The 26,534-nt window shown below is 40.8% G+C and overlaps 2 protein-coding genes across 4 annotated transcripts; both read left to right on the plus strand.

Moving 5' to 3' along the window:
• The first annotated feature begins 970 nt into the window (after window positions 1–970).
• Window positions 971–2,769, plus strand: LOC136181322 (uncharacterized). Its single transcript, XM_065962473.1, has one exon. The coding sequence runs from the start codon at window positions 1,153–1,155 to the stop codon at window positions 2,080–2,082; it is 930 nt and encodes a 309-aa protein (XP_065818545.1). The 5' UTR covers window positions 971–1,152; the 3' UTR covers window positions 2,083–2,769.
• A 1,175-nt stretch (window positions 2,770–3,944) lies between these two features.
• On the plus strand, window positions 3,945–25,736 carry kansl1l (KAT8 regulatory NSL complex subunit 1-like). 3 transcript variants are annotated; one of them, XM_065962448.1, is made up of 16 exons: window positions 3,945–4,626; window positions 5,087–6,174; window positions 10,046–10,202; window positions 11,253–11,405; window positions 12,993–13,096; window positions 13,633–13,798; window positions 15,473–15,647; window positions 17,455–17,586; window positions 19,612–19,758; window positions 20,394–20,494; window positions 20,722–20,834; window positions 21,579–21,651; window positions 21,773–21,885; window positions 22,132–22,252; window positions 24,385–24,591; window positions 25,264–25,736. In XM_065962448.1, exons 1-15 carry the CDS (start codon window positions 4,591–4,593, stop codon window positions 24,586–24,588), a joined length of 2,883 nt encoding a protein of 960 aa, XP_065818520.1. In that variant the 5' UTR covers window positions 3,945–4,590; the 3' UTR covers window positions 24,589–24,591; window positions 25,264–25,736. The 3 variants fall into 3 exon arrangements, with proteins under 3 accessions (XP_065818520.1, XP_020491336.2, XP_065818519.1); XM_020635680.3 differs by having other exon boundaries at window positions 3,946–4,626; window positions 10,043–10,202; XM_065962447.1 differs by having other exon boundaries at window positions 3,946–4,626; window positions 10,043–10,202; window positions 24,388–24,591.
• The last annotated feature ends 798 nt before the right edge of the window (window positions 25,737–26,534 follow it).

Genomic DNA, 26,534 nt, shown 5'->3' on the forward strand with positions numbered 1-26,534 from the left:
GCAGCGGTTTTTCCACTGAGAAGATTCAAAGTCAGATGCGAGTCACCATCACTGGGGTCTGTCAAGGAGTGCTTTACCTCCTCTATAACGCTTACAATCTCCTGGAAACATTTGCACATATATTCTCTCCCTTTATCCTCAGTGCTTGGATAGCCTTCACGGTCACCACTCTGTACATAACAGTAACCACGGTTAACTTGGGGATTGGTCAGGCTGCATTCAGGGTAAGGCTGGTCAGTATCTGGAAGACAATCACAACACTGGTCAGTGTTCGAGTAGGGGCGAATGATGTGAAAGTGCACTCTGTTAACACCTAGTGAAAAGCTGATTCCTAACCGCTGAGGCCATTATGATTATTGAAGAAATGATCTGCTAATGTTGCTTGAAATCGATGTTATGCAGTCCGGGGGTTTATGTGGATGAGACGTAAAGGTTTATGGTAGTAATGTAAATATATTTGTCCCTTTTCAGTCCATTGGATGGTTTTAACAAAACATCTTCAGAAGAGGTACCATCCATCTGGGACAAACAAATAGTACGAACTAGTACATCAAATGAAATTATATGTAAAGAATGTCTTTCTATTGAGAAATGGAGGAAGTGCTCTGTGCCAAAAAGGCTGCTTGAATAAATTTTACACCGAGTTTGAATTTCCAAACCATTGGGAGATCTTTTGCTGCAGTGAAGGAAGCTTTCAATGTTTGTCAAAGTAACTCTGGTTACATTACATTTTCCTTTGACTTCCACAGTTCTGTTAATGTGCATCAAAAACGTTGCAGTGCCCCTTTTGAGCAACCGTCCAATGGCACAAATTAGAGAATTGTAGCACAAATAACTATTTTGTAAAAAGTTGTAACGATATAAGGCAAAATGTACTGTTTGAGTTTTTTCTGTGATTTCGCAGTGATACACTTATTATTTGCATGTTCTAATTTGCATGAGATGCAAATGGCTCACATTTGCTACATTTATAGAGGCATTGTCTGTTTAAGTACTATACGAGAAAAAGACAGGATGAGGGAAACAACTAACAAACGGAAGATGGATGAAAAAATGTTTTAATTCTGAACTGAACTGACCTGAAGCCTTGGACAGTGTCAACATACCAGCTTTTCAAATTGGCTGAGGTCGACATCAGAGACATAAACTGCGATGGACTTCCTAACCTGTGCCATCCTTAACGGGCCTTTTGCTTTTTTCAGCATCATGGTGAATTTATTTTATGCCTTTTGCATTGTCCGTCCTAATCATGGAATGAGGATCAAGCAGCCGCTGAAGCTACTCCTGAGCTCGGTCATCTTCTGCAATTTGATTTACCTGATTTCAGCTTGTCTACTGTTCTTGGTTAATGTCTCAAAAGAAAATGTGTATTTTCTACTTGCGTCATATGTTGTGTTCGCCTGGAGTCTGTCCACTAGTAAGTCCTCCTGTGTTTGGCTTAACTTCTTTTACTGCACTAAGATTGTACCAGCCCAGACGGACCTCTTCGTGTGGATTAAGAAAAAAATCAAACCAGTAATCTACTGCATTTGGCTAGTTGAGAGGATTTGGGGCCTTGTTGAAACTGGTGTCATTCTTTTTGACTATCTGAATTTAAACAACCATATTTATATAAGTTGGAGCTACAATATTACAATGCCTCCTGGTGCTGTATATATACACATACCTTCTACATTTAAGTCAAATGTGTATGACACTGCAAAACACATCGTGCATGGCCATTTCTTTCTTTCTTTCTCTGTCATGATGATATCCAGTGGTTCTACTGTTGCCTACCTCTGCACACACATGCATCGGATGGTAGGAAACTGCCTCCCCTGTTCAAGTGTTAGGAGTCAGGTGAGGGTCACTGTAACAGGCATCGTGCAGGGACTCTTGTACTTCTTCTGTTCTATGGTGACTGTGTACAAGGATTTTTCTGAGCCGGTTTCCAAGGAGTTACTCAATCCATACACCCTTTTCACTCTCATCAACTTTTACATGACGGGCTCCTCGTTGACCCTGGGAGCTGGTCAGAGTTTGTTCAGAAGAAGAGTGGAAGGAATGTGGCTCAGAGCTGCTCAGTGCTGCAAAGCAAATTAAGCTCAGACCGCAAGACCAACACTGCTGAGGTGGACTGAAAAACACACTTTTTATTGTTCTCAAAGACAAACACTGCTCCTTGAGCTTGGCATATTATTGTGGAGGACTGAGACAATAACTTCATTTAATGGTTTCAAGGGCAGACATTTGCCTCGATGTCTCGATGTATCTTGGTTGAAACAAAAAAGTCTGCGAAACACTTTTTTTTTCAACAAACAGAAGCCATGGTTTGCTAACCATGTTTCTTAGCAGCATTTGTACAAACACCCTCTGTCACAAATATTTCTCTCTGTTTCTAAAATGTGTATTTAGAGAAAATGTGGTTGTTGCTGTATGTAAAATATAGTTTAATGCATTCTATATGATTTTTTTTTTCACGCAGTACTGATTTCAAAATGAAGGTGAAGAAATCTTTTCCAGAAAAAAAGGACTTTTTAATTGTTGGCCAATGGCATTGAAGTGGTGCTGAACTTTGGCAAACCATAAAAAAAAAAAATGAGTATGTTATTGCTTTATATTATATAAAATTATATCTATATGTGTTTCTTTTCATCACTCTATGGTGATTAGTTAAACCTAGTTTGACATTTTGTGTTCAGGCTTACTATAATCATTTGTACTGTTAAATGTTGCAGAGCATTTATGTTTCTCCTCATGTTTTTGGTGGTAAAATAATTTCTGCACTGGTCTTATGCATGTAATAAACATTAACCTTAAACTCTCTTATTTTTTTAGTTTCCTCGGTATTGTTACGTTACAGCACTTTTACAGTATTACAATTTAGTAGCCCCTGAAGTCCCCAAAAGTGAAAACAATTGTTTTTGTGCTTTGACAAGTTATTAACTTGATCACCCAAGATTATTGCCATCTTTTTATAAGTTCCATAATAATTTGTGAGCACAGCATAATCATAACCTTTTTGCACACATTATTATGTAACTTGTGTTCACAAGATATCAACTCATGTGTACAAGTTGTTTTTGTTAATTTTTGGGGATTTTAGGGGCTCCGTACAGATCTTGTCAGAATATGCCTGGTTGGGGCTCCGGATGGTCCTAGTGGTTATGTTGCGCACTGGGTTTGAACTCAGCCCTTGCTGCATGTCATCCTCACTCTCGCCTCTCAACATTTCCTTTAGACAATCAAAACAAACAATGGTAAAGGTATATTTTTGAAGAATACAAAGAAAGTCCGCCCCTCGAATGAAAACTCGCAGCAGAGTGTAGCTTGTTTGCTAACTGTTTCCAGCTTCTTTTCACTGCCAATCTTGTGCCACTAGCCGTAACTCTCATCAGATGAAGGTGAGCAAATACGTAAGCCATCCAATCCAGTCATTCAGTCTGAATACAATTTTTAAAAAGACTTATTTACAGCCACATAAACGTGTGCCTTTTCATCCTGTTACATTTATGGTTGCTACCCGTATGTTGAGATATTTTCAACAAGGGATGTAAAGATTGATCGTAAAATCGTGATAAATCGATTCAAAGGTGTCAAGATTCATATCGGACAAATTAATCGCAATAATATTGTGAGCGTCAGAAGCAGAGGCGGTTGGCAGCTGCAGAGCAAGATTTTGAAAATGAGGGCGCACCGCCGTCTTTCAAATCAGAGGTGTGGATGCATTTTGGCTTCCCCAAGACGGAACTACACAAATAGCACAACCAACATGATGCAGCATTTAAGGCTCCAATCACCTCCCCTTGTTGCGAGAAACCACACTGACAAGCGGGTTTGCAGCCCCTGAAGGAATCTTTTTCAGTCATAGATTGTCTACAATCTCAATTTGTAAAATAAATCATGAGAGAAAGATAAAGATAAAGATAAACTTTATTGATGTCCCATGGGGGAAATTTTTGCATTACAGCAGCTCAGGAAAACAAGAAACAGGAATATAATTATTAAAAATAAAAATAGAAGTTAACAATCAAACATATTTACATCAGTTAACAGTATACATTTAAAAAATACAATAATAGAAAATGACACGGTATCTACACTTCCACTTGTGGAAAGAGTTATTGTAAGAGTTAATTGAAATGAGTCATGAGCTGGTGATGATTGAGTCTGATTAAACAGTCTGACGGCAGATGGGATGAACGACCTGCGGTAGTGCTCTGTCTCGGCGGGTGGTGCATCGAATCGTGAACCCAGCATCGTGAATCGTATCGTATCCTGAGTTGAGTGAATACGTTACATCCCTATTTTCAACAAACGTGAACAAAATATTGTGACCAAAAACGATTGACCCTCACAAGTCGGAGCTTCTGTGGAGTTCTTGAAGGCACCACGAGTCTGCTCAAGCCCCGCCTCCTCCTCAGATGTTCCGTCCTCTCGGCAGTTGGAGAGGAGAAGGAGGCAGTTAAAGGGAGAACAGATTTTACTGATGTCCTCGTCAAAATAAAACTCACCGCTGAATAACAAGAGACTCCTGTCAATATTTTAAATGTTGGAAGGATCGTCCAAAGGGGGAACGAAAATGTTTATGGACGTTTTCAGCCGTAAGGGATGGTAATTTCAGTGAACGGTGAACCTCCTGGTCAGGTGAGTAAACAGACTTTATGAAGACCTTTAAGATAACACGATAAACACAGTAAAGTTGTTCTAATGTCATCTCTGTTAAAGTGTTAAAAGAAAAAGCATCTGTTTTTGTTTTGTTTCTGTAGCTCCTCAGTTTTAAAGTGACGTGAAAGCAGCAGCTCTTTCGACGTCAGTCAACCTTACTGTTACACTGAGCAGTAAAACATAATGATGGAAAAGTTTTATTGCAACATCTTAGACCAAAATGTATCATAGGACTTTCTATTGTGTAAAGATGTGATCAGTTGTTCATTCTGGTGAAGCAATCTTATTGATAAAGACATTTAGGGTTTTGTCGCAGTGTCCAGTAGTCCTGGTTTTGGGGTTTCTGTGATGTATCATCATACTGGTGGTTTTTTATCAGCATTATTGTTTTTACTGTCAGCTGGATGAAGTATTGAAGTCTGCTGCCTTTTCTACCCAGAGCATCCTTGGTTCAGAAAGTGGTATGGCCCCAGCCCTGACCAAAATCCTGAGTGACGGCCATGGGATCCACCTGTCCTCACCTCCTGCCTCAGTCAGAATGGACACAGATGGGCGAGCCGTGTGCAGTGCTGATCTGGACTCTCAGCTGATTTCCACTGAAGACAGTGACCTCCAGAAGATGTGGCTGAACCTTTCAATGATCCCCTCTCTGGACTCCTGCCTTCCGATGAGCCCCCTGGATGTCCCGGCCAACCCCGTACTCAGCCCATTGCTGCAGGTGTCTTCTAGTCAGGCCGAGACTTTGCTCTTCCCCAGCCCTGCTCACCTCCTCAGCCTCCTCTCCTCTAACAAAGCCCTGAGAGATTCTCAGCAGGTGGCCTCTGTGTTCCCAGGTGTACCAGACATGTTTTTAGTCCCTCTTCCTGAGCACAATAGCCAAGAGGCTTCTCTGCTGCAGGGATGCAACGCAGTGACAGATGGTGGTGATGTGCATCACTCCCCTCTTACCCTTCCTCATTCATATTCTCATGGGGAAATAAAGCACCAGGGCTACTCTCCCTTCTTCACAGCTCAGCCTTCATTGACAGAGGAGAAAGAGGCGGGAATCGGCTTTCTTCCTCCATCGTCAGAGCAACCTTGCTGGATCAGGATTAGCTCCGACCAGGCAGCATTCAGAGTTGTGCCGGATGAAGCTGTAAAGGAGCAGGTCTGCAGGCAGGCAGGGCTGTGCAGCAGAGCGCAGAGGCTGCAGACGAGGCTGCAAGCCTTGCTGGGGGAGCATGCCGTACTACACTGGGACCAGCAGCTGGAAGGGCTGACAAGGTACTGCCAAGTTGGAGGTGTGTCTCAGGAAAGCGTGCACCCTGGGTTGCTACCTCCACAAGCGGAGATTGAACCCCAGTTTTCTTGGCAAGAGTCCTCCACACCCTTATGCTCGTTTGAAGAGCTCCGAGAGTTCACCCGCTGCAGCCAGGAGGTACTGAGGGGCCTGCAGGAGGCTTTGGACTCTGAAGCTACGGCCAGCAGCAGCTCAGATGAGGAGCAAGAGGAGCGTAAAAGACACAGCAGAACCCGGACTTTACCTGTGTGAGTATCCAGCAAGAGTGGATCATTTAATTTTTTTTTTTTATGTAAAGGGAAATCTACACAAACACACAAGTAGCTGCTTATAAATGTGTGGGGGGGGAATCAACATTCCAAACTCATTCTGGTTGTTTTAATTTTAAACAAGAAATCTTATATGGATTTATATCAATTATTGTTTATGGCCAGATTCAGTCGCCTTTGTTTCTTCAGAGGTGGCTTGCCTGTGCTGATGCAGGCAAAAAAATGGAGGATGGACTTTTCTCATCATCAGGTTGTTTGTAGACAGACTAGGGACACATATTAGCGACAAAGTAAGTGTATTTTGCATAATATGTGACCTTTATCAATGTCTGAAATATTGACGTACTTTATTTATAAAGCACTTTTCAAAACAGAGCTTAGTGTTGAAGAAAACAATAGATACTTTATTGACTTCTAAAGTCTCACTGCCAAAAGATTCGTTGTGTTGTTATTGGATTTGCTAGCCAGATCCCAGCTGTGACTCACTGAGGAGTAAACAGAGGTTGACTCTTACTCTTTAGGGAACCTTTCACAATCAGAAACTGCAAAAACAGTTACAGGGAGCTAACACAACAGATGCAGTAATAATTGGAGATACTTAGCCAGACATACTTAGCCAGACGTTTTGGATAAGAATGCATGTTAAAGATGACACAAGAAATCCATGACTTACTTCAGCATGACAGTGTAAAGTGTTGGAAAGTCCGCCCTCTCCCTGTATAAAGTCCTTCTGTGTTCAACACTTTTACTTGGCCCTTAGCAAAGTTTACTGTGTGGTTCACATACCTACAAGTGTTGTCCTCCCCAGCCAGCTGTGGAGAGTGTGATGACATTTTTTCCCATGTGCACGGCAAACACCCACACCCACACACACACACACACACACACACACACACACACACACACACACACACACACATTCCCTTTCCATGCTGCAGTCATAACACATTCAGCAGACTCGCCAGTTCCCCTTACCCTCAGGCTAGGAAATAAACACAGACATGCCAGCCACTCTGTGCCATCGTGCTCCTCCTTTCTTTCTAGGGAAAATCATTTTGTAGCATGTGTGTGTGGTGTGGATGGCTTAAGCTGTCATACTTGTGTCGTGTCTCAATAGGAATTGTGTTTCCCCTCAGCGAGAAAAAGAAGGTGTGAATAAATAAACATTTGGCTTTTCTGGGATGCCTACAAGGCCAAGTATCAGTTTGCATAAACATCAAGCATTGCATTCGATTATTAACATCAGAAAGCTTTACATATCTATTTTTAAAAGTTATCTGTGTATTGATCAGGTTCAAGTCAGCAAGTGAGTTCAAATGGGCCGTACAGTGAACTACAACAACAGCAGAAGGCAAAATATGAAACCCAACATTCTGTCATTATGTTTAAAACCAGTCCACCATACTTCAACTCTTCAAATCCAGGTCATTCGGGTCATATAAGCACTGAATTCATGGAAAGATTATCATTTTTTTTAAGGATAATTTTCCGTCTGACAGCGGAGACTTTCAGGAAACATCAGGCAGAGACCAATAAAAAGAGAAAAAAAGATTTCCAGTGTCAGTCCTGAGCTGAAGTAGTTCTGGAGACCTTGATATCCCTCTTAGGCTGGCTTGCCCCACCATAACTTCCTGGAAAGGAGTCAAGGATACAAGGCTTAACTTTTGCTGAGAGGGAGATTTCCAGTCACCATGTCTCAACAAATGTCAGAAATATTTTCTCAGAGTGTAATTTGCCTTTTGGTCTGAGAACAGCACTCTCTCACTCAGATGGCTGAAGTCTATATTTTCCTAAAGATTCAGGAGAAAGAGATACACGCTGTGTCCATGAGGGGCTTGTTTTATAACTTGAAAGAAAAATTGCTTCAACTGAAAGTAATTATCTCATTTTTAGAACGAGATTCCTTTTGAGAGAGGTTTACGCCGAGCCAAAGCTTTTGTTGTGCTTTTCTTTTCAATGTGTTTTCTCCTCGACATGTCAGAGCAACCTCATGTTACCAGGTTAATGATCTTCCTTCTGAGCAATGTGCTGACGTCAGAGTTCTGAAGTTAACTCATGTCTGCTTTGAGTGCCGCCCCGTTTCTTTCTTCAGTGGGTGTAATTCTTTGACTCTCCTGTTTGTCCCCTTTCTTTGTTGTGTATCAGTGCAATGAACAGGAACCCTCTTTGCAACATTTTTTTTTATTAGCACTGAGAGCTGGAATAAGAGAGGGTGTTTTATAGGTGTGTAGTGTGTCCTTGTGTTTGGCCGGCTTCAGTCATGTTGAAAGTGTCAGCCTGCCTTTTGTTCAAGTCAGCTGAACAATGCCCTGCGCTTTGTCTCCTGCAGAGTTTTTATGGCAGGTTCCTCCTTGAAGAGGATGTCTCCTTGCTGGAGGAGGAACAAGTCGTTGCCCTCCTCAAGAAAATGTGGAAACAGTTGGCCTTTAAACCTTTTAAACGGAGCCATAGTTTAACTTCTAATTTGAAAAAAAACCACGCGTCCACTCGGCTCATTTTCTGCTGTCCCTCACACGTCCAGCTGTTACTCATTTTTTTTGGGTTCTCAGTATGTTAGCAATGTTAAATGAACTGAATGTTATGCTCAGGACACACCCAAAAAGCTCCAGTGCAGCTGCGAGAGCCAAGAAACACTACTCCAATGGAGACATTCCCAAACCCAGAAGGACTTGCTGGGGCTGGCCTTTCATTCAGCAAAGATTAAATGGAAACCCACAAAGTATCCTGTTAATGTCTTCATGGAAGAAAATGTATGTAGATAGTGAACTTGAACTTTTAACAGGTTCAAAGCAACACTTCCTCTTCTGTGCGGCGCTCCTGACTTCCCCACTGCTTGGCAGATATTCCAGGAATGTTCTCATTATACAGTTGGAGAGAGCGCCCAGGTCTGGTCATTGTCTCTGGAGGAAAGAGAGAGCCTACTCCTCCACAAACACATATTAGCTTAAGGCTGAGTGGATCTCAGCCATTATCCAATCGCGGGCCTTGTTTTTTTTATTCGACAAGTTCTCCTCCCTTTGACCATAAACTAGATGTTACTGTCATGAGGCAAGTGATCTGTTGATATTCAAATAACCACATCGTAGAGTAAAACCCAAGGGGGTGTTAGGGTCAAACACTCCGCTGAGTCGCTCGATTTCTTCTGTGTCCAGCATCAGAGTGTTTAAAGTGGAGGAGTCCCCCTCTGTCCTAGCCAAGGTCCAAGAGCACTGCCATAGCAACTATAACCCTGCTGAGTCCAACCAACCACACACACACACACGCTCGCACCAAAAACACACCTGCACACACACAAGATAAATGCCTACCTCTCAGGCTATTGCTATGGAAACATGCTATAGATACACAACACACAAACCAACTGTGTTTTAGTCTGTGGCCTAGATAAGCTTTTGTGATTTAGCAACCCCCGCCCCCCCCCCCCCAACTCCTCACTCTGTTAGGATGCTAAACAATTTACACCCTACATGGTGCTGTAAAATAGGTCATATGTTCACAGTGTGTTAGTAGTACAAATGTGTCAAATTGGTTAAATTGGTCTTTCTTTTTGTATCTGAAAGACATTCAGTGTCTCTTATTCCCTGCCCTTCTCAACTCTTTTGTAAACATTTTTCTTGCACAGAAATGTTCCATCGTCACGTGCTGGAGTCCTCGTGCACTTAACCATGCTCGATTTCTGGCCCAGCACGTTTCATAACTGAATTCCATATTTGGAAATTTTCAGTGTATAATTCCAAATTGTTTTTCTACGACATTCTTCTCAGGATCTAAAACATTTGCCAAAATTGTATAAAATGAAGCTGCTACATGGGTCTAACTGTGCTCACCCTGCCCCTCCTTCCTGCAGCAGCAGTAGCAGCAGCAGCAGCGGCAGCAGTGAGAGGCAGTGGCTGGAAGAGAGAGCCGAGCTGGGTGGCAGATGGAGCTGGTTGCAACTGCGACTGGCAGAGTTGGAGGGGAGGATAGAACAACTGGTGGGGCTCCACAAACACATCCGCTCTACAAAGGTGAGACCAAAGTCCTCTGCAAACAACACCTCAATAAAAGGGCAGGAAGCCTAATGTGCCAATGACATCCACAGTGAGCAGTTTATTTAGGGCTTAAAGGCAGACAATGACACGAGAGTGTAAAAAAAAAAAACCTTGATACTCCTCAGTAGTTTGATGTTTTGTGGTACTGTATTGATGCTCAGAAACACTGTAGTGATCTTCTTCATGTGATACTATCAGAAATAATGCTCATCAATAAACAGGTCTTTGCGCCGACACCTCAAAGAGTAGTGCAGTGATACTGGATGCAACATGGATGTTTAATTTCAGTTCACACTGTTATACATTATAAAAAAGAAAACTTTATTTCATTTATCATACAGTTTCCTTAAATTTGATAAAATTGTACAATATATTGTGTGTTCAAAGTATCCAATTGTATCCTGTAGAGAGGTGAGCAGATGTAGTTGTCACATTTTAAAGCTATATTTAGATATGCTTCCACCTCTCCTTGACCACTAGCACTATACAAAACTGCAATTAACATGTAATATGCTGTGTATATAAATTGATCAACCGTCTAAATGGGCATGGTTTCCATTTTCAAATGATAGCACTGTGGTAATAATTGTATCAAATATGAAATGTAGGTAGAATGCATGGCAGAGTAAAGAACAGAAATCCCAAATATTGTGCCACTCTACCTTTAAGAAATGATTATTGAAATGACAATTTCTTGAAAAATCCAATTTAATTTGCATGATTTGAAAAATAATAAAAATGGGTTGCCTGTAGCCTAGTCGTTATAACTCACGCACCGTGTGCAGAGGATATTGTCCTCCAGGTTCAAATCCGGCCTGTGGCTCCTTTCCTGCATGTCATTCTACACACTCTCTCTCTCTCTCTCTCCCACTGTCTATCCGCTGTCCTTTCTTTAAACAATAGCATAAAAATCACCCAAATAAACCTTTAAAAAAAAAAAAAAATCGACATTTAAAAAATTGTGATTCTTGCTAACCACCTAAGGTTAACTTCTCTTATTTGTGTGTTTCTGTGTGTGTGTCTCAGGGCGGTGTGGTGCTCGCAGATGCCCAACCAATGACTGACAGACAGATTCAGCACAGCCTGCTGAGAGAAATGGCAGGGTTATCCTGCACCGCCTCGGATGCTGACACTGAACCCTGCAGCCCCACACGCCTTCTGCACAACATCGAGAGACAGGTAGGAGCGGGGAACCAGCGAGTATACATTGATCACATCTATCATACAAGGAGTGTGAGATGACTATGCAGTTGACAGGAATAGTTATCTACAACTCATTACACTGTCAGGGAAAAATCCTTTTATCAGTCTGGTGTGTTAAAAAAGCACAGGGGGATGCATATCTGCAATATTATATCCCATTACAGGGTTGAGAGGATTAATCTTAATTATTATGGTATGCATGCAGTTTTATCTTTGTGTTACATGTAGTAGAGACTGCAGATTGAATGCATAGATCATGCTGCTTCATGTAGCCATGTAGACAGGGGCGTGTCCAGACTTCTTTGACTGGGGTGGCCTAACTTTGGGCTCTGACTTATTCAGGGGTGGCCTGAAGTGTGATGTGCACATAAACACAAATAAAAAAAAAAAATCAATTATCTACCCTTTCTAACTTCACTGAGAATATCTACTTTATAACACAAGATACTGGATACATTAGCTTGTTGTTTTAATGACACGAAAAGAAGATTTATGTTAAAGTCAGAATTTAAAGTACTGCAAACTCCTGCATGGTCTAACTTGCAAAAATACATTAACTGGCAATGTATTGGTCCCAACACATTGCCAGTTAGTTCATTGCAAATAAGACAGAGTGCACTACTTTCACATGCACCTGACTTATGAAATAGACATTAATATGTATAGAGAAATACTAGCAGCCTTTCTTAAAAAAAAAAAAAAAACCTAATAGTTGCTTATGTTAAAGGTTTTTACACAAGTCACGCTTCTGACAGGACAAATAGCCAATCACTGTATGTTTTTTGCAGTGATATATGGGGTGGCCAATCGGATTTCTAGGGGGGCCCATTCCACTCCTTGGCCACCCATCTGGACACGCCCCTTCATGTCGATATTGTATTAACTCCAAAAGTATCATTCATACTTCAATCTGAAGAATGTGAGATGATGCTGAGGTTCCTGTAAAACAGTAAAGACTGTCATAGAAAATGTGTTGAGAGGAATCTGTGTTGAAACAGAGATTTACATGATAGTATTCATTTCAGTTAAATTGGAATCCTGCCCTAACTGAAACATTTTCTTAAATAAGTATTTGTCTCTCATGCTAAAATGAGTACAAACTTGTTCTGCACTCACTAATGCAGCTTAACACAACCTTAGATGTGCTTTTGAGATATCTTGCAGAAGGTGAGTTTTTTTAGAGGCAGGGAAATGGAAAATGCTCTGAGAACGTTAAACCACCTCGGGCTGGGCTTTAAAAAGACTGTTATATTTATGTTCCTGTAATATCCAGCTTCTCTTCTCTGTACTCAAAAAAAAAAAAAAAATGGATATGTAGCCAAAAAAAGGATTTATATTTGTGCTGGTTAAAAGCAGATCATGACACTTTAAGGTTGTTCTGGCAGCATTAACAGCAGAGACTTAACTTATACATGCTGCAGTATCAAGGGATACGTCGTTAAGTAGACCTGTCTTTGAATAGAATCCTTACTCACTCACTACTTCTTTATAGAATGGATTTTATTTTCGTCCATCCTCCTGTGGAATGCACCATAAAGTATGTATGATGTGTGTTCATTTCAGAGTGCTCAGCTCAGCCAGATTGTCAACAGTCTGATGCCTCCTCTCAGCTTTTCCCCACTATCAAAACAACCAAACAGCTGGAGAGTGAAGGGGAGCCTCACAAGGTAGAGAATGCACAAACACACACTTACGCGCACAGCTATGACTGTAACGATACGAGCCTGGCACTGCAAGAGTTTGAAACATCAGAGAAAATGATCATGAGTTTCCAAAACACATTGTGATATTCAAAAACAAAACACTAAGTCAGCATTCAGCTGTACAATATTGAGCTCAGTCATATTCACAGACTTATGTGGGGGCTGGTAGCGTAACCTGGTCTCTCCCCACCATCTGGCTTGACTTGAATCATCCCTTCATGTCTTTCCTTCCTGCTGCCTTTTTAACTCTCAGTCTGGCTGTGAAGATAAAAGCCACCTGATTTGAAAAAGAAAAAGAAAAAAAAAAATCATATCCTGCTTGTTTATGCGCGCAACAATGATTTATATCTACCATATTATTTGTGCCTGGTTGTTATTCCTCAGCCAGATCAAAGACCAGCACCACCTTGAAAAAACTTGCTTTTGTGACACGTTTGATCCTAGCATGAATGGTATCGCTAACATTTCCATGACCCCCACATGTCCCCCCGTCCCTGCAGCGGTCAGAAAGGAGATGTGTTCATGAACGGGAAGAGAAGGAGACTAGGGACCAGGAGGCTCTTCAAAGCAGATATGTCATGTGTGTGTGCCCGGACCCGACCTCTGGTCACCTACCACAAGCCCAGACTGTTCCCTTTCAAAACCTGCAGCCTCAGACGTTCACAGGTGAGTCACACATGCATTGACAAACCTAGCTTTTTAAGATGTGTCTTTCCTTTTACATGCTGTGTTTATATTATGAGGATTGTTTTCTGTTTTTCCCTTTGGAGTTGGTCCAGTCAGTCATTCTTATTCTTATCTTAATCCAGCTCTGTGCTTCTGAAACGAATCCATTTTCTTGATTGGGAACCATCAGTGTCTATTCATCAGTGCTGCCTACAGTATGTCCTTGCACACTTGCACACTCTAAGAGGGTGCAGATAATAGATGCATACCAAAATGCAGCGGCCCCATTAGCATTCTTCCCCTTAATATTCTGAGAAGGTGACAGTAGATGGCACCAACACTATGCCTATTTAACATTTAACATGTAGCATTATCCCATTCACAGCTTGTATTTTGATGTTATAATAATGTAGAAGTGATGAAAGTGTTCCCTTATGTAGAATTTGTAAAAAAAAAAAAGTTATTTTATCTACATGATTAAAGTTATCCACAAACTAATGTCAGCATCAAAGCAGTTGCTCTCGGCCAGGCTTCAGAGTTGGAATGCCCTTTCATTAAAATAGTCCCTGGAAATGAAGTGGAATTAATGCTGAAAGCTCGACACCTGCTTTTAATCAAACAATAATATCTCTCTTGGATCTGCTTCAAACAAACAAATGCATGTGATGATTTTTAAAGCTTTGTCCCTTCTAAAGCCAGGGGGACAGATTCTAGAAACCAGTACAGACAAAGAGGTTAGCTATAATTGTGTTTGTCAAGTGGTTTGGCTTTCCTTCGCATAGCTTCCAGATGCAACAGGGAGGCTTTTTGCAGCCAAAAATAAAACCTGCGTCAAACTGCAGATAGTCGAGCCTAGCAACAAGGTGGTTAACAGTTTAGGGCGTTCAGCTGCTAAAGAGCCTCTCATTTGTCACAGCCGTTTTTGAAGACTAAAACAAGATGTAAAGGAGAATTAACTATTTTGTCAGGGGGCTATTTGAAGCCTTATTCTGAAGATCTTTTGTGTTGCTTTGTGTCTGCCAGATGTCTACATCGTTAACTTACTGCTAACTTGCTAGCTGTGAAGCTTTTGTACGTTGATTGTATGTCAATGTTGTATTCATTGTTGCCCCCGTGTGGCAAAACCAAACCATGAATGTAGCTTTAATATAATTGATTTGACTGTAGAGAGAGACACCCTCACTCTCGTCAATTTCAATTGATTCAAATTTGAATAGAAATCAATGTTCTATCTTTTGCAAACAAAATGTATAAGCCTCATTTTCCAATATTGTTTAATAGACACACATCTAAACAAGACAAAAGTTTCACCCAGTATGTACATGTTTCTTTGGCATGCCATTGGATGTTTTTAGCGAGAACATTTATAGAGTTTTTAACATCCTGCAGAAATCTGTTCCTCTAGTGTAGAGCCCGAGAGAGTAACTGTAGCTTTGAGAAGCAGCACCGAGCCCCAGCATTGTGATATTGCCTGATGATGAAGAAAGCCCTTTAACAGCTTAATTACCTTAATCAGTGTGCTTAAGTCGAGAGCAGCTTTCTTAAAGCCTCATGACTCATACTCCTCACACAAAGAGAAAGCAGAGTTAATGCTCTAGTTAAAGTAAAACTCTGTTGCCCATCATGTTGAAAATAATCTTTGCTTTCTTTTTCTTTCTGTCTTTCTTTTCAAAGGACTCGGGGACATCCACGTCTACCCTCTCCTCTTCTCTCTCATCATCTACCTGTTCATGCTGTTCCTCCTGTGACCCTGTAGTTCTGTGCTCTGACCCTGACTGCAGCTCCAGTAGGGCCCAGACCTCCAGGATCCCCAACTCCACACCTAATCCTGTGCTCTCTTCTTCATTTGGTAGGAGAAACATTAACATCGCGACTGACCGTAATATGGCTGTATGAAATAAAAGCTGTACAGTACAAAATAGATCAGAGTTGCTCTTCATCTTTATCATTTTTCATGTTAGCAGCACTGTGCCCAGAAGTGCAACGCACACTGTTAAGCCTGGCTCACACTACAGGAGTTTTAGTGTGTAGCATCACACACATGAGAAGAATTTCAACAGATATTCTTCTCAAGAATCTCAAGCATGCAAACAGAACAAGATATGAAAATCATGGCACATCACATACTACAGGGTTCAACTCAAATTATCGTGCCAGGTGAAGAAACGCACCACCTCGGATAACCTCATGTAAACAAGAGCTACATTTGTAATTATTGCTCTGTGCAGAGAGGGGGAAAAAAAGGTTTGAAAAAAAAAAAGTGTTTTGGTGAAGAAATGGATGGAGTGACTCACACAACAGGGGTCGTGTATTCTACAGCAAGAGCTGGATTGTGTCAGATGCATACAGCTGTCTGGCACTGCTGTCCACTTATTACTGCCCCCCCCCCCCCATGTCTCTGGCAGACATTGTAGACCCTTTCATGATGTAATCGTCAAGATTTTAAATCCTAAATATCAAACATGTTTAAAATAAATCTCCGAGCACATCGGGGATGTTAAGATTGGATTGGTTTATACGACTCACACGACAACATAAACTGGGAAGATAATCAGTTCCGAGCAGCCTCCAATCAGGAGCGCCTCATGATTGTCAGGAAGGGGCAATCGAACCTCAAATCGGCCCTGATTATCCCGAAGTCTGAGCCGGGCTTTAGGCTGACTGCTAGTCGAGATCTGAAGGACACATGTTTACATGACAAAAGTAGTTGAATCTGAAATGTACTGTTCTGAAGTGTAGATTTCATTTCATTTCAATTTCAAACCTTTATTTATTCTTGAAAGGACACCGAGGTTTCCCTCATTTCAAATGCCGTCGAGATTACAAGCACGGTAAAACAAGCAAAAACACAACAAACACTCAGAATCAGTGACAAAAACCACCGAGATCAATGAAAACAGATGTGATTAAACTGCTGCTATTGTTTGTTAAAATACAGCAGCCATGTTGAGATGTGTTGTTTTGCATTACAGTAAGTGGCTTCAATCAGTTCCTATCATACAAGATATCCCACAGAGTCTGTGTGTGAGGCGTCCAACAGAGCAGCAGATAGAAATAATATCATTTGCTGTTTCACCAAAGCCAGTATGTGTCAGTCTACATACTGTATTATTCTGTTTGAATGAACGTTCGCTCCTAAAACAAAGCGGGTTTATAATCCACAACAACCTGTAATGGTTGATTTAAGAATCCAGGTTGACAAAACATTATGTTTCAGATGACAGCAGTGAGCTGAAAGAAAAGAGACAGGAAGTGATGTGGAAGAACTAAAAAGAGAGAGAGAGAGAGAGAGAGAAACTGGGGGAACACAGAGGAGGCTGATTGGAAATTGATGAAAACGTCAGTCAGCACCCTGATGATTTCCTGTCAGCTTGAATGATCTCATTCTCCTTTTGTCAGCAGCAGAAGAAGAAGTATTTTTAAACGTCACCTTTAAAAATAGCCTGGATCATGGCAACCACTGTCTAATCAAAGTGGATTGTTTGAGGCTATATTACAGTGAAAGCAAGCGGAGATGAAAAATGTGGGGGAATGATATTGAGAGTAATAACTCATGAGATACTTGATTTAAAAGACACACAGTGGAAGAGCACGAGTGGCTCGAATAGATTCAGATTGCTGACATTTTGCCTTAAAATTGTCCCGTCTGCTTCCAGATACTCCTCTTTCCCTTCACTTAAAGGGAGCCCGGGCCAGAGAAGAATGGTCCCTAATGCCTTTGATAATCAATATCCAAGCATCAAGTCCAGCACACTGCAAAAGGCGCAGCTCAACACCACTGCACAACAGTAAGACTCTGCCCTCATCCTTATAAACTACTCACTCTGTGCTGTTCTTTTCCCCCATACTGCTCTCCTCCTGAGCACTGCTTCCTGTGCTCTCTTTTGCTCCACTTGTCCTCTGATTTGCTACAGTATAGCTCATTTGCTGTGATATGCAGCACCTTATTGATCCTATATGTGTAGGTGTTGCAGCACCAGAGCAACCGTGTTACCTGCTGATCTGACATTCAAGTTAACTGATGCGTAAGGTGGCAGCAAGGCAGCGATGTTATTTAAGAAAGCTGCACCTGCAATCCTGATGTTGTTGTTCAGACATTTCAAAGAAATTCAAGTCAATTATTTGCGTTCTCCATTCTAATGCTGGAACTGAGTGTTTGCATTAAACAAAATCAATGTCTGTCTTTCTATATTAGTCTTGTGCTAGGCTATTGAACGAGAATTCCCTCTTCTGTACTTTAGATTGATTGTCCTCTCATATGAATGATTGGTAATAGTGTGGAATTCCCTTGATTACCCAGGGGAGGTTGAATAGCCAGAGGTGATGTGAAATAACAGAGAAGAAGTGATGAAGTAGACTCAGCGTAGGAGAGAAAAGGAGAGTCAAAAGGGAGCCGATTGGAAATTGATGGAGGTGTCAATCACCCAGCCCTCTGTCGACTTCCTGTCAGCTTGCATGATCTTATTCTCCCTCAGTCAGGAGCAGAAGAGGAAGACATCCTGTCAAAACGAACATCACCTTAAATAATGCGCATGGCGGCATACCTCTTGTTAAAGCTGATTGTGGCTGGAACTGATTAAAAGTGCACAACAGTCAAAAGAAAACAGGATATTTGAATTTAAGAATGATAACAATGATTTAGTCAGCATTAAAGGAGCATCTCCAATATTTATTCTAGTTTTAACATCTTTCTGGTCATGGAGAATCTGTTATATCTGAACCATTTTGATTGTTGCAACACCTGTTGGTTTGTTGTTTGCCTGGCAAAGGGAGGGGCATCCAAAACGGATGTGTGGGGGAGCCTTAAAACCGCTTACTTCTCTGGTCAGAACAGTATCTCCCTGTAGTCACAGTGATGTTAAAGAACGACACCTCTGCTCCTTTAAATGTCTCATTTCACTTGTTCAGCTGATGCAATAAAGTCATATCCACCACACGATATCAATCATTTAACTTTTTTTAACGTTCCTTTTAGCTGTTTTTTATTTAGTTTGTGATCCGTAAAGCGTTAAGTTAAGTTGATGTCCTAACCTTCAATTTACCAGAAAGTCCTTGCTTTATTTCAAAATAAAAGCAGATTTGAAGTCAAACAGCAAATAAAGTACTTCAAGCTCAATTCCAAATAAAAGCCTAACAATCTTTATTTTTTAATTGAAAAGAATGTAATTTTCAACATGTGATTAAAAAGTTGACTATTGAAATTTAGCGATGAATCGCAATGTAAAAAAAGACACAATACAATAAGAAGCTAACTATAGTAAATATTTCTTCAGTGTAAGAATAGAGGGACTACATTGTAACAAAATAGTTCTGGGTTAGGGTTAGAGTTCTTTACCTGTAGCTAAGTGTGTGATTATGTGTGTGTATACACTGTTGTAGCCCTTGCCGGAGCGTTTTTGTGTGAACATGCTGCAAGGAAGAAAAAGAGAAGTGTGTAAAAGACACCTTAATAAGATCATCAAAGTGTGTTATGAACGGTTGCATTTTGTGCCCTAGGTAAGCAAAAAAAAAAGAATAAACATTATTTCACTGCGCTGACAGGTGATCTGCACTATTATTAGTGTTATAAAGCAGTTAGTGTCATCCAAGCAAGGAGCAGAACGCTGAGAGGCACAAACCTGCCAAAATCAAAAGGCTAATGGATCAGGATTAACTTTTGTTGTTAGGCAAAGCATTAAATCCCTGAGGAAAGAAAAGGTGTGTAGAAATGAAAGAGAATTCCTGTGGGGTATTAACTCAGGTTGTGTGTGTGTGTGTGTGTGTGTGTGTGTGTGTGTGTGTGTGTGTGTGTGTGTGTGTGTGTGTCATTGCAGGTCGCAGAAACAAGCAGCACACAAGGCATCACAAAAGCAGAGTTATGGGTCTGTCACCAATCAGGAGGGCAGGCTCTAATGTTGATCAAAACAGGAGAACCAATCAGAGGAAGAGAAAGAGAAGACGTATCCAGAGGCTGATAGAAGGTGCGTTAATGCAACTGTATGTTCACAGTAAATATTCATGATTATTTTAAGACATGAAGTGAAGACTCTCGATCCACATACATGCAATGAAAAAGAGGAAACATATGGGAACCACTTTGTAGCTTTGCTTTCATCCGGTAGTTGCTGCTCCTTGATAACATGGAAAAAATGAAATTAGAATCCGGTCACCTAATGTCAAGAACATCCAAGTTGTTTCGTCAAACAGGAGAACACCTGCCACTGTGTCACTGCACAGTAGAAGAATGCTTCATCACTTACCTGAAGTTGTTCCAAAACCAAACTTCTCTAACATTTGGGCAATACTTCCTGCATGTTCTCCCATATGCTCTTTTGTAAAGCGTCTCGAGAAAACACTTGTCATGATTTGGCGCTGTACAAATGATGATCGAGTGATTGATTGATGTATTTTACAGCTAACTGTCTGTTTGAGAGCACAGAGGACTTAGAGAACATCTGCTTCTTCTCATCATGTTGTCAAAAAAAAGAGTACATATATTGCTCCTGCTAACTTAGTTATTGTCTTATCAACAACCCTATCTTTTATGAATATCTTTGTCTGCTATAAATGATCTGTTACAGCTCAAAGTTAGTCTCATATGTGTGTTGATACCCAGATGAGGAGGATGTCCTGTACCAGCTCTGTGACCCCGAGGACAGCTCAGACGACATTCAGGAGGAGAGCTACTCACAGGTTTCACACAAGCAGATCTCACAGGTAACAAACACACACACACACACACACACACACACACACACACACACTTATGAACATGTCTACTAGTGTACCCTAGTATACAAATGAAACTTGACAAGCTTATGGGTAAAAAGTTACAAAAAGGACATTTTTCAGTCTCAGCATTCTCTTAATGTAGAATGACTTGTGAGAATGTGTGACTCGTCGGTGTGTGCTCTTACTTCTTACTTGGCTGTGTTTCCTTTTAGGGCTGTATTCGCAAACGCCAGGGAGAGAGTGTGTACAACATCAACAACATTGTCATCCCCATGTCACTGTCTAAAGTTGAAAAGCTGCAGTACAAGGACATCCTCACACCGAGGTAAGGGAAGCAGACGGCCTCTGGAGCTGTTGAATAGGATTGTTATGCGGGGCTTCCCAAAGGCGTATTATTCATAGCTTTCAGTCACGTGATCAGCGAGGAGGTCGGGAGGACAAAAAGAGCTAAGGAAGGTAGCGGCCACCATTGAACACACTGTAGAACCACCTCTAAATGTTTTACATCTCCTGACAACTGAAGTGAAAGTGAGACTGTGAGTTGTGGGCACTTTACACAGAACAGTGGACACTGTTTCAGTCACTGTCAGCTGTCACTGCCAGTCAGTGTTGTGGGGCAGTGATGTTAAAAGGCAGGAATATTTAGATCAAGTTAAAACTATATTTTATGTCAGGATGAGGAAAAGTCAGTTTGTTCTTTGTTCCCTCACAGGGACAGCGAAGCGTCTAACGGCATCAATTCACAATCTCCTCCTCTCTTGGTTTTCTTCAAAGATTAAATTCTGTAGAAGCAAAACCCGAGCTTGTCTCCTCGTCGACTAGTGCATCAAATTCAACAACACCTGCATTTCATTAGAAAAACTGAAAAATAAAATTGATTTAAAAAAATAAATAATTGGCAACTGATTCCAATAACTTCTCCATAGTGAACAGTGGGAGGGAACCTTTCTTGCCTGCTTTGTGGGCGGTTCCATACTTGAAAGCTATGAATTATGTGTTTATCATTCCTCTTTTTAAAAAGTTCTTACATTTAGTTTCAGTTGCTCAATTAATCTGTCTTTCTTTACAGTTGGCGCGTGGTTGACCCCTCATCTCCTACAAACCGGGAGGAAGAAAAGGACGGGGAAATTGAAGAAGTTGATGTATGTAGTGTCCTTAATCTTTTGACATGAGCTCTTTTTTGTTGAATAAAAAAAGGATTTTTTATTCATGTGTGTGTGTGTGTGTGTGTGTGTGTGTGTGTGTGTGTGTGTGTGGTTTCAGGCTGAAGATCTCACTGATGAAGTCTTTGTCGGGAGACATCTGGGCTTGGAGCAGAGAGAGAAAATGCGCTGGTCATCCTGGGGGAAGAGGAAATGCTGCAGGCGTCCTAACAGGTGGAAACACACATCAGAATTCAGTGTGATTTACCTGTTAAAGGAGGTTTTGTATGCAGTTTATTGTCATATTTAGTCCTTTTTAAAAGAAGCTTATAAGAAAGATGCATTCAACAATTGAACAGTGCTGCATTGAGAATTGTTTTTTCTCCATTACAACGTTTAAGTTAAGCCTGTGTGAGAGTGGAATGTTTCGTAATTCCTCAGTGAAGTTTCATGCGGGTTTTGCTTGTTTTCTCGCTTCAGATCTGGCAGCAGGTTGTCAAGCAGTGGGGGCGGGATGTGCACATCAGGAGAGGAGAGCTCGGTGGAGTTGTGTTGTGCTCAGCTGGATACAGACGAACAGCAAAGCCTGGAGGAGAGGCTGGTAAGATTAAAAAAGCATCACAGCTGAAACCTGAATAAATCCTTCAAACATACTCTGATAATGAGAGTATGATGTTCCAGGTGCAAAAGAAAGGAACTCACCCTGGGTGGTTCACAGCAGTTTTTTTGATTGGCTGTTATGAGATGATGTTTCCACATGTCACAAGTGAATCATGTTTTCAAATTAAGCAACAATTCTGAAAATGCCAACAAAGTGAACATATCCCACTGCAGGAATTCTTCCAATGAGTAGATAAGCCAACTGGAGGGGAAATATTATGTATCATCTTTCCTTACAGTCACTTCATCAGGGAGATGGTCGTTTTTCATTTAAACCTTTTCTGCTGCTGAAAGTTATTTTCCTGTAACATTCAGTCAGAAACATGGCTGTTATTTGTGCTTCGGGAGAGGGTGAACAAAGAAGCATCAAATGGGCTGCAGACTAATCAATACTCTTTGCTAGTCGTATTGGGTGAGTTAAAAACGCCCAAATGGATGCTAAAGAGCCTACACAGATCCTTGTCTCCACTCTGCTCCAGCTGATGATGCTCTGATTGCAGTGCTCTGTGACACTTGGCATTGATTGGAGTAGGAATGAGTTGCCACTCAGCCAGACTGTCCTAATCAACCTTCTCCCACACCACAAATATCCCCTATTCTTCAATGTTTGCATATGGCAGGCCGTGATTAAAATGCAAAACATTTGATTTTTTTCAACAGGCTTTAGTGCTTTGACCACCTATGATACTGTCTTTAAAAGACAAAGTGTAATAAAAAGCACCCTTTTGGAAGATAGATTATTCATATTTTGGACATGATCTCATAATTTACAAGGTTTTGTGAATTCTTTATCTGGCAACTGGCCAAACTGGGGACACGAGTTGGAAATTAGCAATAGCTATATACTCTTTATGCAGCACATCAGTTTCATGCTTTGTATTGAAATTATGTTAAATTGCATTGTCCCTATTAAATAGATAAATTCAATTCAGTTCAATTCATTTTAACTAAAAAAGACACAACTGAAAGCAAATAAAATACCGGTTCAGTTCAAATAACTGATTCATTGATTTATTTAATACACATGATCATAGATACAGGAACTGGGGGGGAGTAGGGTGCTGCAGCACCCCCTAGAGTCAGGCACTATTAAAACCATGAGCTTCCAAAAACTTTTAACTTATGTGTACCCCTTTTTATGGGATATTTAGATTTAGTACACAGATATGTGTGATTGTTTTTTCCCTGTGCGTTTACTATAGTAGTCAGTAATTTGTTTCTGATGCTTCCAGCAGAGTGATACAACTCGCAGCAGTTAATCACAATCCAAGAGGTGTGATCATCCCGTCAGACAGAGCAGCAAAACTAGTTGTGGCCCTTGACCTTTGAACTCCAGTTGATTATTCTTTGAATAACATCTGAGAGAGAGATGTGTATATGGAGGAGCAAGAGTGAGGGATTGTGCCATTATGCAGGACAGCCAGCAAACAAAAACTACAAGGCGACTGTGGCTCAGTTGGTAGAGTCGGTCGTCTCAACCGGAAGGTTGGGGATTCGATCCCCAGCTCCTGCAGCAACATGTCTGATGTGTCCTTGGGCAAGACACTTAACCCTGAATTGCTCCCACTGCTTTGTATGCATGTGTATGAATGGGATTTGTTACTTCTGATGGTCTCACTACATAGCAACCTCTGCCTTCAGTTTGTGAGTGTGTAGGTGTGACATGCTGTGTAAGAGCACTTTGAGTAGTCAGAAGATGCTTACCATTGATCATCTGTTCTAATGTACTGTAACTCAATTTACCTGAGAAGATTGTGAACAGGACTGCAGTCTCTGTAAACAGACTGATGCTGTCCAAACAGCTCCAACATGCATTGAGTACTCATGTACTGTATGTCTCTGCATCCACTCATCAGCCTCACTGCTCTGTTACTTATAAACTGGTCATTGGGCACGCCTGTAATTATACAGCAAAAATCATGTCATCATTTTGAACGACTTCTCTCAGTTTCACAACTAGAACTGACTTCCACCATCCCTGCATATGGTACATATCAAACTGTAAAATATGTTACATTGACAAATATACATTTTACATATTCTCAAATAAATAATACACCCTCTGTCCTCCAGCAGCCTCAGACACCATGGGAGCCCCGATTGTTTCCTTTGTGTGGTGATGAAGAAGAAGCCTTGCTCCCTTTAGAGTGGTCACAGTGTCGCTCCGGCTCTCCTACATCAAAGAACTCCATCTCCCATCTTTCCCCTGCTCAGTCCTCTGGTGCTAAGCTGCCATCTAGTGGACAAAGCAATGGCAGCACACACAATAGCAGCTGAGAGGTGACTTGAATTATGTATTTTTTTTAATATGCAAGCTGGACAACAGAGAATACATTTATTGTTTGTTAGATCATATGCATAGCTCACACAGTTAGTAATACAAGAATGTTTTTAGTGAATTACATTTAATATGATATGATAATTTAATAGACAACTTGGAGGTTATTTATGCTGAGGCATCATCAGATATCACTATCAACTCTTGCATAGTGTTGTAGTCAAGACCACACATACCACAGACCAAGACATTACTGAGACCAGAGTGCTCAAAGACCGAGACAAGACCAAGACCATCACAGAAAAATCATCAACCTGTGTGTAGCGGGCGTGTCACTCACTTAGACCGTAAGACCGGTGAAGGTTGCCGCCGTAACCGGGGGATAAAAATCAAACTACAAATGACTTGAAGTTGGTCGTTGTTTAGGTAGGGGCGTTTTCCTCCTAATCAAAGTAACGAGTCCACCCAGTAAGAGACTGAGACAAGACAGCAAAAATGCTTTTGATTTCCGGAATGAGACCGAGACTTTCAAAAAGTGACCTCAAGACCAAGACTGATTTTGATTACTACAAAACTACTCTTACATCACAAACAATTATAATGTTGAATGTTTTTAATAGCTATGACATGTTATATTGTCATGTTACTTCATAATTGTTTTATTTCTCTTCCAGATCTCACTTCTGGGAACGCAAAAGGAAACAACGATCCCCTATGAGCTCTATATCTGAAACATTCCACGAGTACATTCATTTGATGTTGATTGCTTTATACTTTTGAAGCAGAAGTGTTTATTTAGTCTGTTTTGTAACTTGTGTCACAATATTTTGTAAGCTGGCTTCTGTAGCATCTGTTACACTTCCAGATTTTAATGTAGAGGAGGTACTGTATATAAAAAAATATATATATATAAACACACACCAGCACTACTCCACTGTAGCCTCAGGTTTGTATACTGTTTATAGTTCACACTATTTATTTGTGTGTTTGTCTTTAAAAGTCTGTGTAGAAACACATTCAAACATATATTTATGTAACCTTTTCTTGGTTAAGATGGTCTTTTTTTAACATGTTTTTTTGCTGACACAGTCATTTTTGTATATATTTCTTTTGACAAAGATCTGTGATTATTAAAGAATTGATTGTAGTTAGCAACATTTTGGATTTTTTATTTGCAGACTGAGTCTGATAAAAATGGTTTACTGATCGATTTCAACATCTTACACAACACTTTTCTGAGTTTCTTCACTAGTCTTGACCATAACAATGACTCTTGTTTTAAAGCTACCCTGGCTGGGAAAGCCTTTGACGGTTCACATCTTAGTTGAAGCTCTTGAAGCTTGGCTTTCAAGAACATTCTTTTAGACATTGAAAATCTAAAACCATCATTCTTTACACACACTTCTGTTCTAAAAATGGACACATAAAGTGGAGCACCTCACCGTTCAGAGGCTCTGTGGTTTTTATTTCGGTCACAAGAAATGTGTCTGCAGCTTGAGCCGGCAATGCGGACTTAAATTACCGATAACTGAGATGTCATTGGTACGAATACTAGAAGGACGAACTGATGTGAGGTCATCTCAGTGATTTGAATGATTAACATTAATGGAGGTCAACGGTTTTTTTAGGGTTCACTCTCCCTGTGAAACTGCTCATACTTGGATCACATGCATACTGCAACCTCTTATAATATCCTTCACTGCTACCAGGAGGCCTAAAAGGCAGATGGTTGTCAAGGTCATTCTTCTCATCTAAATGCATGTGTGTCAGTTGCTTCATGGCATGAGAGACTGGGTGCCCAGAATTAGAAACTCACTCACATGAAATTAATTCACAGATAGCAGTTATCTGATTTCAGGATGAAAGGGCTGAACTGGATTTTTACTGTTGATTAATATTTCCATTTCCTTTGCTTGATATGTGTGCTGATGTCCTTTTTTATTTT

Source organism: Labrus bergylta, chromosome 13 (genome assembly GCF_963930695.1).
Source record: "Labrus bergylta chromosome 13, fLabBer1.1, whole genome shotgun sequence".
NCBI lineage: Eukaryota > Metazoa > Chordata > Actinopteri > Labriformes > Labridae > Labrus > Labrus bergylta.